The 18,958-nt window shown below is 41.2% G+C and overlaps 1 protein-coding gene across 2 annotated transcripts in view; it reads left to right on the plus strand.

Moving 5' to 3' along the window:
- The window catches only part of ldlrad4a (low density lipoprotein receptor class A domain containing 4a), a 120,038-nt gene extending 105,804 nt beyond the window's left edge, over nucleotides 1-14,234 (plus strand). For both annotated transcript variants that reach the window (XM_036565911.1, XM_036565910.1), the window contains 3 exons: nucleotides 7,816-7,970; nucleotides 10,170-10,223; nucleotides 12,188-14,234. In XM_036565911.1, the coding sequence (XP_036421804.1) occupies nucleotides 7,816-7,970; nucleotides 10,170-10,223; nucleotides 12,188-12,727 (749 nt within the window). In that variant the 3' untranslated portion in view covers nucleotides 12,728-14,234. The remainder of the gene's footprint in view (nucleotides 1-7,815; nucleotides 7,971-10,169; nucleotides 10,224-12,187) is intronic.
- The last annotated feature ends 4,724 nt before the right edge of the window (nucleotides 14,235-18,958 follow it).

Genomic DNA, 18,958 nt, shown 5'->3' on the forward strand with positions numbered 1-18,958 from the left:
GTCTTTATGTAGTCTTAATGTAACATTAACGTAGTGTTTATGTAGCCTCATCAGTTTGATAAAATTCACAATTTTGTATCATTTTCATGTTTTTGTTGATCAGTGGTTTAATCATGGAGCTGTTATGTAGCCTTTATCCTGCCTTTATGGAGCCTTTGTTTATATATTTAACCTTTATTTAACCAGGAAGCCTTTTGAGGGACACCTGGCCGAGATAGCTCACAGGTTCCACATACAGGAATTATGAAATCAAGCGTAACAAAACAGACATGGGACAATTTAAATAGAACATGGTCAGAACAGACGGAACAACAGGTACAGAACACAAAACACAAAATCTAGCTTAGGAATAGCAGTTACACCCTTTAACAGCATTAAACTCTATGCAGCCTCATGTATCCTTTATGGAACCGTTTATATGAGCTGCATTCCTAAGCCCAGGCCGCAGCCGAGGTAGGGCGGGTCCTCGGTAGGACTGTCCTATGAAGACTCCTCCTTAGTAGCCTATTGGTCACACAGATGGAACAGTCTTAACGAGGCTGCGTGGTGATGTCACCAGAAAGGCCCCGCCTCTTGCAATTGCAGCGCGAAACTTGTGAGAGAAAATGGAGCCTGTTGTGTTTGTTGTTATGGTAGCTAATACACCAACATGCTTATGTGGTACGATAAACTACATAAACACAAATACTTCTGATTAATATATGATATATGGACGATATACAACATACGGACGAATTAATCAGTCGTTTTACACTCTATTAGGTAACGAAGACGAATCCAAGGACGTGAACGACTTTCATTTTAAAACGAGCTCTGCTCCAACGGCTTTGCTTTCCGTCATTTTCATGATGCTGTTTTTTTTTCTTCGTGTCATTCGTGCGCGGAGAACCGTGGGTAACCGAAGACCTTGAAGGATCCGTCTGATGAGTCCTTCACATCACTCCGAATGTAGGCTGCACACGAAGGGCTCTTCACTTTGGAGCGGCCTTCTATGATGTAGCGGCCCGAGAAATGCAGCCTAGGCTCTGGAACGCAGCAACTGTTTATGCAGCCTTTATGAAACCTTTATGTAGTGTAATGATGCCTTTGTGGATTGTTTATGTAGCCTTTATATGCTTTTTCATTCTCTATTGAGCTTCAGTGTAGTTTTATGCTAGAGAGAGAGAGAGAGAGAGAGGGAGAAAGACGAGGGAGATGGAAAGGAGAAAGCATAGACGAGAAAGAGAGGGAAGGAATGGGAGAGCAGGATGGAGAAAGATGGAGAGGGACACGGATAAAGGAGAGTGAGAAAGAAGAGAGGGAAAATGAGAGAGGAAGTGAGAAAGAGAGAGAAAAAGGTGAAAGGGGGAGATAGAGAAAGAAAAGAGGGAGATGGAGAGGAAAAAGCATGGATAAGAGAGAAAGAGAGGGAGAGAGGAAATGTGCTGTTTTTGTGCTGCTCTCTGTCCTGCTGAACTGATGAAGTCACTCGGAAACTAGCTGTGTGTGTGTGTGTGTGTGTGTGTGTGTGTGTGTGTGTGTGTGTGTGTGTGTGTCTGGGTGGGATTACAGACATTTAGAGACTCAGCACAGATGGCCAGGAATGGGCAGGAAACCTCTCTCTCTCTCTCCCTCTGTCTCTCTCTCTCTCTCTCTCTCCTTTTCTTTCCTCCGCTCGGATCGTGAGAGCACAGCTGTTTTCCTTCTGTTATGAAACTGCGGAGAGCAGGAAACAGGAAATGGCTTCATGAAATATAGATCTGCAGGCCAGGCCGCTCCTCTGTGAGTGCAGACAGCTGAAGGAGAGCCTTGGAGAGCCTTTATGCAATCTTTATGTAGCCTTTATGTAGCCTTATGTTGCGATTTTCAGGGAATGTAGTCTTTTTGTGGAGCTTTTATGGAGCCTTTCTGTAGAGTTTCAGTGGCCTTTATAGCAGGACTGAGGAACTGAGGGCACAGCACAGTTTGGTGATTCGTCTGCTCTAGCACACCAGCTAAACCCGTCTTTATATGGTCTCTACGTAGCATTAATGTGGTCTTTATGTAGTCTCTATGTAGTGTTAATGTGGTTTTTATGTAGTCTTTATATAGCATTAATGTGGTCTTTATGTAACATTAATTTGGTCTTTATGTATTCTCTACATAGCATTAATGTGGTCTTTATGTAGTCTCTATGTAGCGTTAATGTGGTTTTTATGTAGTCTTTATATAGCATTAATGTGGTCTTTATGTAGTCTCTATGTAGCATTAATGTAGCATTAATGTGGTCTTTATGTAGTCTCTATGTAGCATTACTGTGGTCTATGTGTAGTCTTTACTTAGCATTAATGTGACATGTATGTTGCATTAATGTGGTCTTTTTGTAGCCATTATGTAGCATTAATGTGGTCTTTATGTATTCTTTATGTAGGTTTATGACAGTGCATCACCTTTAATAATAGGACCCTCCCTCTCTCTCTCTCTCTCTCCCTCTCTCACTCTCTCTCTCTCTCTCACTCTCTCTCTCTCTCTCTCTCTCTCTCTCTCTCTCTCTGTCTCTGTCTCTGTCTCTCTCTGTCTCTCTCTTTCTCTCTCTCTCCATCTCTTCCTCTCTCTCTCTCTGTCTCTGTCTCTCTCTCTCTCTGTCTCTCTCACTCTCTCTCTCTCTTTCCGTCTCTCCCTCTCTCTGTCTCTCTGTCTCTCTCTCTGTCTGTCGCCCCGCTGGGTGAGGTGAAGGCTCTCCGCTGCAGTGTTACAGTCAGAGCCTGTAATAGATGCTGTATGAGTTCTTAGCTACAACAATGGGCCGCTGAGCGTAACGCTAAGAGGATTGACCTGTCTGATCTGGTGGAGTCACGTTAGGCCAACCTGGGTTAGCCAAGCTCTCTCTATCTCCCTCTCTCTCTCTTTCTCTCTTTCTCTCTCTCTCTCTCTTTCTCTCTCTCCTTTCTGTCCTCTTCTCTTTCTCTCTCTCTCTCTCTCTCTCTCTCTTTATCTTTTCTTCATCCCTCTCTCTCTTTTGCTCTTTCCTTCTCTCCCTCTTTCTTTTTCCCCTCTGTCTCTTTTTGTTCTTTACTCTCCCCACTCTCTCCCTATCTCTCTCTCTGTTCTCTCTCTCACTCATCTTTCTGTACTGTCTCTCCCTATCTCTCTCTCTCTCTCCCTCTCTCTTTCTCTCTTTTCTCTATCCCCTCTTTATCTTTTCTTCCTCTCTCTCACTCGCTCTTTTTTCTCTTTTCTTTCTCTCTCTGCTCTTTTGCACTCTTTCTCCTCCTTTCCTTCTCTCCCTCTTTATTTTTCCCCTCCGTCTCTTTTTGTTCTTTCTTCCCCGTCCCTCTCTCTCTCTCTCTCTCTCTCCCTCTCTCTCTCTCTCTCTCTCTTTCTCTCTCTCTCTCTCTCCGGGGCGTGTCGCTCTGCAGTTTTTAGTGCATTACAGCAGTCTGTTTACGTGATGCGTGTGTGTTTGTTGTGTCTGCTGTCTCTGCGGGTAGCCATAACACATTACCGCCTCTTCCTGGATGCCTCGCACGTCCGCGCCTTTGACTGTCCCGACTTTAAAACATTCTCTCTCTTTCTCTCTCCCTCTTTCCCTCTTTCTCTCTCCCTCTCTCCCCCTCCCCTCGTCTGTAAACCTGATTTAATCACTGTGGAGCTCGGTTAGAACAGATTACCTTCATTTGAGCCAGTTTAAAAGTTTTATCTGTCTGTGTGTTCGTGGTCCGTCCAGCTCGTCCCTCTGCGGCTGTAACGTTATCAGGCCGAGCGTTCTGGAGTCTGACCGCGAGTCTGCGAACGCGGCACAGCAGTGAACTTTCACTCTTTCTAACTTCTCTAACAAGGGGAATTCCACCAATATTTCTGAAATTCCTCGATTCACTGTTTGAGATCATAGATTGATTCAGAGTGGTTTGGTGTGAAATGGTTCAGATCTCTTTACAGTGGTGGTGATAGGAACCAGGGGTCGCCTTGACTACAACACAAATATAGACATTTTATTTACTATCCAAAACCACCAGTGAACCTACATGAGTCTTCTGAGTTTATATGGAATGTTGATGATGGAAAATCTGAAATAATATGTTTTCTTTGGGGACTATTTTGCCTCATAGCACCCTGCAAATTATGTATCCCTCCACGATGAATAGATTTTAAGGCCAAAATCTTCTCAAAACTATCGTAAAACAGTGTCTCAGTCATCAGGCAGTGAATTCATAACTATTTCATGTAGTAACTTTCTGTGAGGGAGCTTTTAGAGGTGGACGTCTGGTTCCTATCACCACCACTGTGAACAGTTCTGACTCTGTAAGTTTCTCTAGAACAGAGCATTTCACACCAAACCACTCCGAACAACTCTGTTTACATCTTAACCACTTAACAGAAATTTGAAAAACAGGTGGAATTCCCCTTTCAACCACACAAAACACTGGAACTCCAAAAGTGCATTTACATCCACGATTAAACGTCCTCATATTTATTTTTAACCGAGCAGGAAAAACAAAAATACACGAAAACAAAATGATCACATGAATTAATCACGATCCGCTCCTGTAATCACGATAAATTTATTACGGCCTCAAGCCGAGCAGTCACGCACAAACACACACAATCACGCACAAACACACACAATCACGCACAAACACACACACAAATACCACAGTACAGTTCACACACCTGCAGCTGTCCTCTTCCACCTCCTCTCTGTTAAAACGTTTAACCGTTTAATCGTTTTTAATGCGTCTCCCGTGGCTCGTATCCCAAACAGGCTGTGATATAAATATGTACTGTTAATTAAGAGCGCTCTCTGATCAGATCTGATTCAAATTCACAGATTTCACTCCACGTTTCAGACTCTTTGTCCTAACAAAGCCAGAAAAAGCCGTTTGTGGACTGAGTCTGGATTGTTTTGGCTGTTAAAATAGTTGTAGGACTGAATTTTACTCCGTTTTTCCATCCACCCCAGACATACAGTCATATGCACAAGCTCAAATGTTAAATTCCATGTTTTGAAAAAAAGACATCCTCTACAGAGAGCACACTTAAATGTGATGTTTTTTTTCTGCATGTTTCTGTGCACATTTTCTATTTATTTGCTGAGTTTAACAAAATAAATAAAACATAAAAGTATAAAATGTGCCATAACTTTTGCACAGGCCACGTTTTGTGTCTGTATGGTAAATTCAGCAAATAGACAGTAATAGTGCATTAAAATGTTCTCTGTAGAGGATGTGTTAACTTATTTTCACTTAAAAAATCAACAGCGATATGGAATTCGACCAGGGGTGCACAGACTTTTGCACATGACTGTACTTTATATATATCGCTGTTGTCGGAACAAAACCTTATATCTCAATATTGGTACCTTTACAGGAGAAGGAAAAAACATACTTGACTTTTAATGTAAGTCAATGGAACCAGACCAACACCTGATTTATTCAATCAATACGAATCGGTACTTCATAATGTTCAGTCAGGTGCTGCTGATGGTCTTTAATAAATCTGCGATGGCTGGAGAGCAGTGAGACGTCAGGAACCAACATTTTTCTTCAAAATAGCTCACAAGATGAAAACTTTTGTTTTGAAAATAAGAAATGATTATAATTATATTATTTATTTTACTGTATTTGTGTTGTGCATCTGTTCTGCTGCTGTTCTGTGTCTATACAAGCAAAACAGACGTATTGAGTCAGTAACTGCTTCAACTGTGTGTTTACACTTAATAATCTGATTACTGTAGAAAATCAGATTGTGTCAGTAACTGGTTTAGTGTGTTTACACTTAATAATCCGATAACGGCAGAAAATCAAATTGTGTCAGTAACTGATTCAGCGTGTTTACACTTAACAATCTGATTACTGCAGAAAATCAGATTGTGTCAGTAACTGGTTTGGTGTGTTTACACTTAATAATCTGATTACTGTAGAAAATCAGATTGTGTCAGTAACTGGTTCAGCGTGTTTACACTTAACAATCTGATTACTGCAGAAAATCAGATTGTGTCAGTAACTGGTTTGGTGTGTTTACACTTAATAATCTGATTACTGCAGAAAATCAGATTGTGTCAGTATCTGGTTTGGTGTGTTTACACTTAATAATCTGATTACTGCAGAAAATCAGATTGTGTCAGTAACTGGTTTGGTGTGTTTACACTTAATAATCTGATTACTGCAGAAAATCAGATTGTGTCAGTAACTGGTTTGGTGTGTTTACATTTAATAATCTGATTACTGCAGAAAATCAGATTGTGTCAGTAACTGGTTTAGTGTGTTTACACTTAATAATCTGATTACTGCAGAAAATCAGGTTCAGTGGTTTTCAATAATGTGCTTAGGTGCCTGAAACTTTACTGTACTGCAGGTTTTCTGAAAGAAATAACTTTTTTATTTAATGAGTGGAAATGAAACGAGCGGAGGGCGCTGTCTGACGGCGGTCTTGTCCACTGCCACTCTCGGCCTGTTTCTCAGATGTGCTGACCGCTCCGTGCCCTCGAACACTCACAAAAGGTCCTCTCTTCAGCAGCGCCCACTCCGCTCCTCAGTGCGTTATGAGTCCACGCGGTCTTTCAGCCTCTGCGTCCGCAGAACCAAACCTCACTGACTTCATTCATCTGGTGTTGGAGGGAGACGCTGTAACTTGATTTGATAGTCAAATATCCTCCATTTTAATACTGTTTGAATATTCCAATCAGAAAATATTTTACATTAAAGCTTATATCACAATCTCCGGAAAACAGGACCAAACCTCAGACAGATGCAGCAGCTCTGTTAACCCCATCAAACCACAGAGCTGCTCAGCTAGAACTTGTGAAGGTCCAACTTGATTATAAAGGTCCAGATAAACCAGGGACTCTGTATATATATATATATATATATGTCTGTGTATGTATAACATATATACTGCATTAAACAATCACTTTCCTGTTCTACTGTAAAGTAACCAGTTTTGGAGATACATGTTTTTTTCCGCTCTCTCAATCTCTCTTCCTCTGTTTCTCTGTCACTCTCTCTCCCTCTCTCTCTCTCTCTTTTTCCTCTTGGTCTCTTTACTGCTGTCCATTCATCTCCTCTTTCTCTCTCTCTCCCTCCTCTCTCTCTTTTTTCCTATCTTTCCCTCTCTCCCTCTTCTTTCTCTCTCTGTCTCCCTCCCTCTCTCCTCATCTGTTTCTCCCTCTCTCTCTTTTTTCCTCTCTTTCTTTCTCTCCCTCTTCTTTCTCTCTCTGTCTCCCTCCCTCTCTCTTCATCTGTTTCTCCCTCTCTCTTTTGCCTCTCTCTTTCCCTCTCTCTCTCTTGCTCTCTCTTTCCCCCTATCTCTCCTTCATCTCTCTCTTTCCCTCCCTCTCTCTCTCTCTCTCTCTCTCTCTCTCTCTCTGTCAGGGAGCAGCTGAACATTTTTGTGGATTAGCCAACTGCGTCACTTTTCAGATCAGACTTTAGCTGGACTCTTTGCTGCCCACTAGTGGACGGAATGAGCAGCGCGCTCACAGAGAGGCAGACAGGCTGACCGCATCGTTACCACCGTGTTTTCACACCTGAAAATCTGCTGCTGTCTGATTTTAAAGGAGAAGGAATAAACGCTCTTAACGTAGATTACATTAACACCTGGCAGTGTTGCTTAAAAACAGCTTTAGACGATGTGAGGATATGAGAATCTGCTGTTCTGATTAATAACGCCGCAGTGTTGTTGTTGATGGGTGACTGTTATTGGAAAAGAATGCAAACCACAAATGGTTAAACTTTTTTCCATGTGTTGCAATAACTGTCTTCCTTTTCCTGATCAATATTAGTCTTGTACACTTTGAGTGGTTTTAACCCTTCTCTCTCTCTCTCTCTATCTCTCTCTCTCTCTCTCTCTCTCCTGCAGCTGAACTGGAGTTTGTTCAGATAATAATCATAATTGTGGTGATGACCGTGATGGTAGTAGTGATCATCTGTTTGCTGAACCACTACAGGCTCTCCGCCTGGGCCTTCTTCAACCGCCACAGCCACGCCCACCGCCGGGACGCCGCCATGCAACCGGTGAGAGAGAGAGAGAGAGAGACTTTGTAGTAAAAACAATTTTAACCTGGAGTAGCAACAAAATACTCCTGACTTTGTAAAGTATATTTTTACAAAAGCTCTCAGTTTCCAAAAGATACTTACATTTTATATGTATTTTATATGTGTGTTTTATATATATATATGTGTGCATTGTTATATATGTCATATTATGTAATAATATTAGAATTACATATACTTATGTGCGTATAATATATATATATATATATATATATATATATATATATATATATATATAATGTTCATTTGCATTTCTTTGTTTCTTTATATTTTTTTATATTTTTGCTTGGTTATTTTCAGATGTATGGCTTTGTGTATGCGTCTGTGTGTGTGTGTGTGTGTGTGTGTGTGTGTGTGTGGTTTAGAGTGCTGAGTGGAGTGAAGCATGTCTAGACTACTGCACGTAATGAGAGAGGGAGAGAGAGAGAGAGGGTGGGGTAAAGAGGAGAGAGGAGAAAGGAGAGTGAGAGAAAAACTGGAGAGGAAAAAGTGAGAAGGGAGAGAGAGAAGAAAGGAGAAAGACAGCATGGGAAAGAGTGAGAGGGGAAAGAAGGAGGGAGAGAGTGAGAGGGAGCGGTTTGGGGAAAAGAGGAAAGAAAGAGGGGAAAGGAAAGAGTGAGACAAGAAAGGAGAGGGGGGGGGGAGAGTAAAAAGAGACGGGAAAAGGAGACAGTAGAAAGGGGGAAGGTGGAGAGAGACAGAGAGAGAGGAGAAGAAAGCGAGAGAAAGGAAACAAAAAGGTACGGAGAGAGAGAGAGGGTGGGGAGTGGGAGAGAGAGAAGAGTAAGGAGGAAAGACAACCACCTGGAAGATCTGGTAGACACCAAGGCCCAGACCCATTTCTTATTTTTACCCCTACCCCTTGTTTTCGAGTGTCTCCTTGTCCCTTGGAACTGAGTTACAGGGTAGTGGTTGAAATCTTCCCTCTGAAATGGGACCCTCAAATAAAAAGAGCATCACTTCATTAACAGCTACCAGCGCTGCTCTGTAGGCAACCCTGCCAGTCTGCAGTGACAGCAGAGGAGGGTAAAGTTCAGCTCCTCACAGCTGGGCTTTAGTTACATTTAGGGCATCGTCTGCCTTCAAAGAGGGGGCAATTATTTATTATCACCCTCCCCTAATTCTTCAGTGATATGAAGCTGAAGTCAGATATTCACCAGATTCTCGTTCAAATTTTCCCGTTCCACCTTAAATGGAACGGCAGTTACATTCAGGCGCTTCAGGCGTCAGAACTGCTGGACTATTTAAGGTGGAACGGGAAATTTAGCTACCTACTGAGAAATACTATTAGCGTTTTTTTATGCTTGTTATGAAGAAAAGGACCATAAAACACTGAAACAACATTAAACTAAGATAAAAAATGGTTATCATATTTTTTTAACAGAGAAAATTCTCACATTTGTGGGTTTCTTTGGTCTCTTGTTCAGCCGTCTTGCTGGGTTTTTTTTTCTCATATCACTCTGTTTGGAGTCTGAAAAATCTCATGTAGCCCCAACACTTCACATTACCCCTCTATCTCAATGGCAGTCGGGACACCCTACCCCTAGACGTGAACATGACCAACGGAGGGGTAAAGGCTAAGTGGTAGGGGCGAGGGGTGAAATGGGATTGGGCCCAAAACTGTCCCCATCGGATAAACAGCACTAGTTGACTCTGAAAAATCTAATATTTAATGACTGGAAATGAAAAAAATTAATGGTGGTTTCTGACTTTTGCACAGTGCTGTATTTCCCTCACATCATTCAGCCTACACACACACACACACACACACACACACACTAACCTCTAAGCAACCTCTCTCCACTTCCTCCACACAGCCTTCATCACTCTCCAACAATCCCCAGACTCTTAAATTCAAACAAAACATATTCAATTAACTCTCAAACTTTACAGATTCCCGTTTCATTACTCTGTTTTTTTGCACTTATTGATTATATCTCCTCATTTGCATTTTCTTATGTCTTCTGATGTTATTCATGCATCTGCTCTTTTCCCCTTTAGTATTAGGAGACCTATTATTTTCCTGCCTGCGGCGTATTTGGAGTTAAATATGCATCGGCAGTTTTTCACTCTTGTATAAAAAGTCATTTCAGTTCAGATGTGCCGAGTTTCTCTGGAAGGCGGCTCATGTTCTGTGTGTTTGTGTCTGTATTCTCTCAGGACGGTTGCGCGTGGCCCACAGACAGTCTGGTGACACAACAAGGAGCCACTGAGGTACGTGTAGAACAGCGTGTTTGACACCCACGACGGGAATGGGACTCGAGTCGAGCCTGTGTTTGAGCACAGACCCAGTGTTCTCCAGCAAATAACAACAAACTCAGATGTTGGGTTAGTGGGTGGTGTGATTTCAGAAGTTTCTAGAAGGTTCTCCTCTTTTCACATTGAGTGCGTTTACATGCACTTAATAATCCGATAACTGCAGACAATCAGATTTTGTTAGTAATCTGATAAATGCGTTTACATGCGCTTGAGTAATCAAATAATGGGGAAACTCCAGGTCTACATGAGTCAGACAGTAATCAGATTTCTGCTTTACGACCAGCCAATAAACTCACAGAAGAAGGCATGATGTAAACGTAACGTAAAACTCAAACTTCATTCTGCAGCTTTTTTTGTTTTTTTTTAAACGTCGCACCACTTTATCTGAAAATATGAACATACATCATCTGGAAGATGAAGAATATTAAAATCCTTCAATCGAATCTGATTATGATCAGATTATTGAGTGCATGTAAACACTCAATGTTTAATTTGGTTCTCTCCTCTTTTTCTGGAACCTTTAGAGGGCAACATTAGTTTGGTGGAGATGGATGAATGGATTTGTTGGAAAATGTTGGGGTTTGATGGAGAACCATGGTCATTGCTGAAGAATGCAGGTGTTTGGAGAATAGTGTTTCAGAAGAATTAGGTGTCAGTTTGGCATTCAAACAATAGTCAAAAACCAACATTACAGAGTTGTGGTTTGTTGGAGAAAGTAGGTGTTTGTTGGAAGTGCTAGTCAGAGAAAGTTGGTTTTAGTTGAGGACGTTGGTGTTTAGTGGAGAATGACAGTGTTCGTTGGAGAATGATAATGTTTGGTAGAGCATAATGGTGCTTGGTGGAGAATGATTTGGTGTTTGTTGGAGAAAGTTGGTGTTTAGTGGAGAATGATACTGTTAGTTGGAGAACAATGGTGTTTGTTGGAGAAGGTTGGTGTTTGATGATGAAATGCTGGTGTTTAGTGGAGAATGTTGGTGTTTAGTGGAGAAATGTAATGTTAATTGGAGAACATTGGTGGTTGTTGGAGAAGGTTGGTGTTTGATGACGAAATGCTGGTGTTTAGTGGAGAATGTTGGTGTTTAGTGGAGAAATGTAATGTTAATTGGAGAACAATGGTGGTTGTTGGAGAATAATGGTACTTGGAGAATAATGGTCTTTGTTGGAGAATGATTTGGAGTTTGTTGGAGAAAGCTGGTGTTTAGTGGAGAATGATGGTGTTAGTTGGAGAATGATGGTGTTTGTTGGAGAAAGTTGGTGTTTAGTGGAGAGTGATAGTGTTAGTTTGGAGAACAATGGTGTTTTTTGGAGAAAGTTGGTGTTTGATGGAGAATGTTGATGTTAATTGGAAAACGATGGTGTTGGAGAATGATGGTGTTTGTGGGAGAATGATGATACTTCTTGAAAAATAAAGTGCCAGTATATCTTTCATACTGTAGCCAAAAGTCAACATAACAGTGTTGGTGTGGTGTTGGTAGAGAGTGATGACATTTGGTGGGGAAGTGTTTGATGGAGAATGTTGGTGTTTTGGTGGAGAATATTGGTGTTGGTAAAGAAAGATGGTGTTTGGTGGAGAGTGATGATATTTGGTGAAGAATGATTTGGTGTTTGTTGGAGAAAGCTGGTGTTTAGTAGAGAATGATAGTGTTAGTTGAAGAATGATGGTGTTTGTTGGAGAAAGTTGGTGTTTGGTGGAGGGTGATTATATTTGGTGAAGATTACTGGTGATGGTACAGAATGTTGGTGTTTGGTGGAGAATTCAGGTGTTTGTTGGAGATGCTTCTTGATGTGTCCGTAAATCTTATATACTGTAGCCAAAAGTCAACATTACAAAGTTGGAGTTTGGTGGGGAACTTTGAAGTTTGGTGGTTAGTTCAACAATGCTGCTTTCTCATGCTCCATTTCCTTTCTCCGTTCTCCAGGTGATGTACGGGCCGCGGAGTGGGGAGCGCTTCAACCCGCCCTCCTTTATGCAAAGGGACAGATTCTGCCGCTTCCAGCCCACTTACCCGTACCTGCAGCAGGACATCGACTTACCGCCCACCATCTGCCTGTCGGACGGCGAGGAGCTGCCCCCCTATAAGGGCCCCTGCACCCTGCAGCTGAGAGACCCCGAGCAGCAGCTGGAGCTGAGCCGCGCCTCCGTACGGGCGCCGCCCAACCGGACCATCTTCGATAGCGATCTGATAGACGTTTACGTGCATGGGGGCGGACCCAGGCCTCCGAGCAGCAACTCTGGCAAGAGTGCTTCGAACTCGCGCATGGAAGGGCCACCGCCCACCTACAGTGAGGTGATTGGCCAGTCCTACCCAGGCTCCGCCTCTTTCCTGCACCAGCACAGCAATAACGCACCGCCGTCCAATCAGAGGACAGCGAGCCGCTCCACCCAGCCCAGCGCAAGCACAACCACGACCGCGTCCACCAAGGTGGCGAAGGACAGCCGACGAGACAAACCAGTGTGACTTAAAGACAGGCACAGAGGGGGCGAGGGAGGGGGCGGGGCTGTTCGACCCCGCCTCCACGTTGCGAGTGGGCATGGCTTCCCTCTGAGCGTTCCCTTGCACAATTTGAAAATTCAGAAAAAAATCGAGGAACCAAGCTTAAGAAAATATCTCTTTTGTATACGTTTTAGTTTCTTTTGTTTGTTTTTTGCTAGAACTCGTGGGCCTCGTGCGGATGTGGATGTTTGGGCTTCTTGGCTACTTTTCTGTCTGTCTGTCTGTTTTTGTAATGCTCTTACCTTTATTTATAGTAACCGAGCGTCATCGCGGATCGATCGAGTGTGGTTTGCTTGAGCGACTGTGCAGATTTATAGGATTTTTTTGTTTTTGTTTTTTTTTTTCAAAATTTACGTTTTCTCAAGATCTGTGCACAAAAAAACCTTTTCATAACAAATCGAGATCCAAAATTTGAGTGCCATGATTCATGCAATTACTTAAATCTGCGTGAGATGACTCAACAGCAGAGAAAAAATCTAAGTTGCACTAACTTATTGTTTGAATAGCTGAAAATAGCTAACCTTTGTTTCTGTTCACCATGACATTGAAGTCTTTTAGAATATCTCAGCATCCATTTCTCTGTTGCGAGCTTTTTTTTCCCCTTTTTTTCCTGTTTTTCTTTCATTCTTAAAATGGGGGGAGATGTAGACTCTGATCCAGCCTAAGAAAACTCCACTACTAAACTACGAGATGGCACTTAAAAAAAGGGTTAAAGCAAACTGTTCCGGTTCCGTTTTTGTTTTCAGTGCGGACGGAAGTCGTTTCATGTGCACCTCTTTCATCCTGTCAAAAAAATAGCACTTTAAACTTTGCTCATTTCAGCATTTTCATGGGGTCCAAATGCAATGGGTCATGGGAAATGTAGTCTTATGCACATCCACCACATCCTGTAATTTCTGAGTGTAAAACTGCAGTTTAGTGGGGTTTTTTGTTGATATTTTTAATTCCCCTTTGTTGTTCTTCATCTAGGTGACCTCATACGTGGTCTTCAATGTCAGTGACATAGCCAAAGGTTCTGTGTAGGTGTCCGTTTTTATTTGCAGTTTAGCTCCGAGTGCATGTCATGGCGTACGAGTTTTTGGATGCCCTTTTACACGAGAGGAGCAAAGAGCCTCTTTTATGCTCTTAGTAAGTCTATCTTACCGTAACGCACTCGTCCGCACTTGGCACTCATCGCGAATGCTTTCAGACACACTGATTGTTTTTTGAGACGTGCTTTCAGAACTGCCGGTCCGTGGCCAACCTTTAAGAAAGGCCAGTATAAAACATGATTTATTTGATGCGAGGGGCCTGATGTGGAGCTTTGCATTGTATAGAAGGCAGAAACATTTATTTGCATGGATTTATTTACACACTGCCTGTCAAAACGTTGGGGACTTTAGCTTTTCAGCAAATTACTTTTCGGTAACACTTTACTGTAGGGTGCTGTTCATAAGGCTACATGACACCTACGTAAGGTTGTGCTTCCAACTGACATAACCCTACATAACTGTTTATAAATGCTTATTATAACAGGCGTCATCTGTCATAAAGGCTACTTTAGCTGACTGATCAAAATTGGCAAATGTAACCTTTATAGCGAATGACGCTTATCGGAACAAGCATTTATAAACAGTTATGTAGGGTTATGTCTGTTGTCATGACAAACTTATGTAGGTGTCATGTTGCCTTATGAACAGCACCCTACAGTAAAGTGTTACCTGATGTTCTTCAGATTGATGGAGAATATCTATATAGCACCACAAAAGGGTGATGCTTGTAACAATAGCAGAACACTTTTTGTAGCTGCATAGAACCATTTTCAGAAAGGTTCTGTGTAGAACTATACACATTCTCCGTCAATCTGAAGAACGTTTTCACCATGCCAAGAGCAATTTAAGCATAAAATGGTTCTACACAGAATATTTACACTGGAGAAAGCCTCAGCCTGAACAGAAGAAGTTTTAGCTTGGGTGGATTTTAGCCCGCTAGCGAGCAAGCTAAGTGGTAGCTCACATTACTGTTAATAAAACAGTCAAAGTTGGGGTGGTAAGTTAGCTTTCTAGCCACATTAGCAATTCACATATTTAAGGAATATTCCACTTTTTGCTGCATCTGTATTATATGGTCGATTACCACGGGCAGTAATGTCAACACTTTCCCGCTGTACTTAGAAAAGAACCGAAACTCGAAACTCAGTTACAACAGAAGTCAATGGGCAGGGAAATTATTGTCCGAGGTTATCGACTGTGTGCTACAGATGCGGCACATAAAGTTTAGGCTGGAAATCGCTGGTGCGTTCCTTCAGTATGTTCATTAACCTGCTCTTCATACCAAGGATTAACATGGATGAACATGAAACTGAGTTTTGAAGCTAAATAAACCCTTAGCATTAACACATAGCTGCTAGATGATAACTAAGCCATTGCAAGGACAATGAATTGACCTCTCCATGCTCCACAAGCCGCTAGGTCAAGCTTCATCGAATGCTAGTAAACATCCCGTTCAACCTAATGAGAAACTGTAAAGATGTTTGTACAGAGTTGCTACGTTATCACTTTGAAATCCAGCGTTACCGAGCTGAACTGTGTTGTTCTAGCTAACCGAAACTAGGCAGGTTGGAAGCAGCAAAGATGAATTTGCCACCTTGCTAACATTAGCTTGATTGAAAAACTCCACCTGATCTATTCAAACAGTGCAAAACTGCACAAACATACAAAATAAACATGATTTTAAATCAGTAAGAGCGAACAGGCTGGACAGAGCCTCAGCTTGAACAGAAAAAGCTTTAGCTCTGGTGAATATTAGCCCGCTAGCTAGTGAGCTAAGTAGTAGCTCACATTACTGTTAGATAAAAAAATAAATCAGTTAAGGTTGGGGTGGTAAGTTAGCTCTTTAGTCATGTTAGCAAGTGTTAATTACTTCTTCATAACAAAAGGAGTTCCTTAACCACGTTAGCTAACCTGTTTCTTCAAAATAAAAGGGTTAGGGATAAGCGTAGTTAGCTAACACATGCTGAAAGGGGAAATTATCCAACTTGATTTAACTACAGCACAAATAAATCAGTTAAGGTTGAGGTGGTAAGTTAGCGCCTTAGCCACGTTAGCAAGTGCTAATTACTTCTTCACAAAAGGAGTTCCTCAGCCATGCTAGCTAACCTGTATCTTCAAAACAAAAGGGTTAGTTATAAGCTTAGCTAGCTAACATGCTGAAAGTGTAAGTTATCCAACTTTATTTTATTACCTCACAAATAAAACACTTAATGTTGAGGTGGTAAGTTAGTGCCTTAGCCACCTTAGCCACTGTTAATTACTCCACAACTAAAGGAGTTCCTCAACCACGTTAGCTTATTTAATTACATCACAAATAAAACAGTTAAGGTTGGGGTGGAAAGTTAGCTCCTTAGCCACTGTTAATTACTTCACAACTAAAGGAGTTCCTCAACCACGTTAGCTAACCTGTTTCTTCAAAACAAAAGGGTTAGGGGTAGCTTAGCTAGTTAACACGCTGACACGTGTACGTTATCCGACTTTATTTAGTTATAGCGCAGAGAAGGAACTTGCATGGCTTCTCTGCAACAATTTAATAGCGCTAAAAACTTTGACCTAACATTAATGTGAGTTACCTCACCAGTGCTTTTGTTAGCTAGCTAACTTGGGTGGCTAGCTTGCCAGCCAAGTGGCTAATTGCGGCCAAGCTAAACCCGCCTGACAAAAATCATAGGAATCATTAAAGATTTCTCCTTGTTCTTTGTCCAGCAGTCTGTAATGGTACGTAGTGTTTGATATCACAGCGTAAAGGATTGTAGTGGTTTAATAGTTGTTCTGGGACTGACTTCAAATGCATTTTTCCTTTAAGCGGTTAAACTAAATAAAATAAAAATAAAAATCGTATTCATTTGAACATTTTAACAATAGAAGGAAAGCAGCCCCCAAGTGTTTGACAGGCACTGTGCTTCTCCTCCCTCACAATAGAAGATTATATAAATGAGTGAGTGTCCATTTACGGTTATGGTCAAACAGTAGCCGCCTCCCTCTGTTTTCTCTCAGATTGAGGCTCTGAATCGGGCCTCGTCTCTCTGTTCTCCTCTCTGTCACTCGTTCTGAGCGTGCGGTGTGCGTTTTTACGTGTGTTTTTACCGCTGCTGCTATGCTGCTGCTGCTGCTGCTGCTGCTGCCCATTGTCCAGTGTGTCCACTTACCCTTTCACTTCGAGTTTTCTTTCAAAAATGTTTTATTTACGTTTTAGACCCAGACCTTTGTGCTCTTTTTTTATGTTCGTTTTCCTTTCGCTTGTACTTTTGTGCTGTCATAGTCACAGTTATATACATACATACGTACATACACATATATAGATATATACATATATATATTATAAAAAGAAAACAAGTGTTTATTTTTACGTTTTTCAGCTGAGAGGTTTTGCATGTTACTTCGAGCAAATTTGGTGCCTAAAGCAGGTCGTGTTAAAGCAGGCATAGGAACCCACTTGCACTCTAAAAATCCCCCCCTCCCAAAAAAAAAATCCCCCCCACCTTCGTTGTGCCTCACTTCTTACGGTGCTTTTTCAGTAGTCCGACTTTGTTTATTTGTACTGTGCTGTATATAACTTGAAAATATTATGCACATATCCTACCCAATGGGTAGAAAAACCACAAGAGAACAATGTTAATACTGTAATATAATGTATAGATAATATTAAAAAAGAAAAATTTAACACGGTGGCATCAAGTTTTGTGAATGCCTACGAAATTGTGCTTTGTCTTTTTTTGTAAAACCGAGTAAAGTTTGCAAAAATAATGCTACAGTATGGTCACATAAATACAAAAAAATACTTCTTATATTTTTTCCTATACCGTAAAGTAAATGCAAAATCTGTTATGTGATGAAACAAATATTCTGATATAAAGGCAGTTGTACACAGGATGATAAACTAGCTGCTGCTTTTGTTACTTCCAGAGAAATAATTATCAATGCCAGCGCTTGCCATTTATTTATTTGACTTACTATTATTTTTTTTATTTGGTGACTGCTAGATGTTTGGACTTATATCCGCTCAACCAACGGCAGAAAACATCACGGAAACTCTACCACCGTTAAAGAAACGGACACGGACAGATCGGACAACGGATTATAAATGTGGTGGATCATATCAAGCTAAAGGGACTTTTATTTTGTCCATTTCACCACAGTTTGTCCTTTTTTTCTGGGTGTTCCAGGTGAGCGATAGGGCTGGGTATCTTTTAAAAATTCATACTAATACTTTGACTTCAATACTGATTCCTGAACAATACTTTTATTTTTTAAATTATAAATAATTTCAAGTTAAAAGTCAACTTGCTTTGAAATACATGCTATATTTAAAGCAAAATAAATGTGTATATATAAATATATCTCTATACTAAAAAAATCCAATTTGTACTTATATGTACTTTTTTGTAGTATATCTTAAATTTTAGCGCAGAAGTTGAAATAAATGACATTAACATTAACATGCCATGTAATTTACACAGCCAATCAGCATTGTTGATTTTGGAACAAGCATGCTTATTGGCTCACTGATGCTAATATGAAATTTGGTGTTAAACAACACTGAATTTTTTGATACTTATAAAAGTCATAAAGGTGTTCTGATTTGATACCCAGCCCTACTGAATGTCTTATGGCATTTACACACTTTTCAATGAAAAATGAACAATATCGGCTCAACCGACGGCAGAAAACAGCACGAAAACTCACCGTTAAAGAAACGGACGTGGACGGATTTGGACTTTATACTGGACAATAAAGCTGGTGGATCATATCAAGCTACGTGAACCCAACTAAAGGGACTTTTATTTTGAATTATATCATAATTTGTCCTTTTTTCTCTTGGTTAACTCACATAATCCAGTGGCATTTGCACACTGTCGGATGAGAAACGATCCACAGACTGAACTGATTGTTTCTGCATGTTCGTTCTGTCTTTTTTCTGGTCCAATCAGCAGCCTCCTCTCTAAAAAACACACCACCAGGCCGCGCTCCCTCCTGTACTGGCTTGAATGAACGAATGGACGAGCAGACGAGTGAATGAATGAACAGATGAATGACGGATGAATGATTTTGGGGCTCACGTTCAGCACCTCGTTCCACGGATTTGAAACACCCCAGCAGTGTGCGTGTGTCTCATTTTTGCCTTGATTTTTATCTCAGACGTTACAGGACTTTATTACACAAC

The sequence above is a fragment of the Colossoma macropomum genome, unplaced genomic scaffold, assembly GCF_904425465.1.
Source record: "Colossoma macropomum unplaced genomic scaffold, Colossoma_macropomum, whole genome shotgun sequence".
Lineage (NCBI taxonomy): Eukaryota > Metazoa > Chordata > Actinopteri > Characiformes > Serrasalmidae > Colossoma > Colossoma macropomum.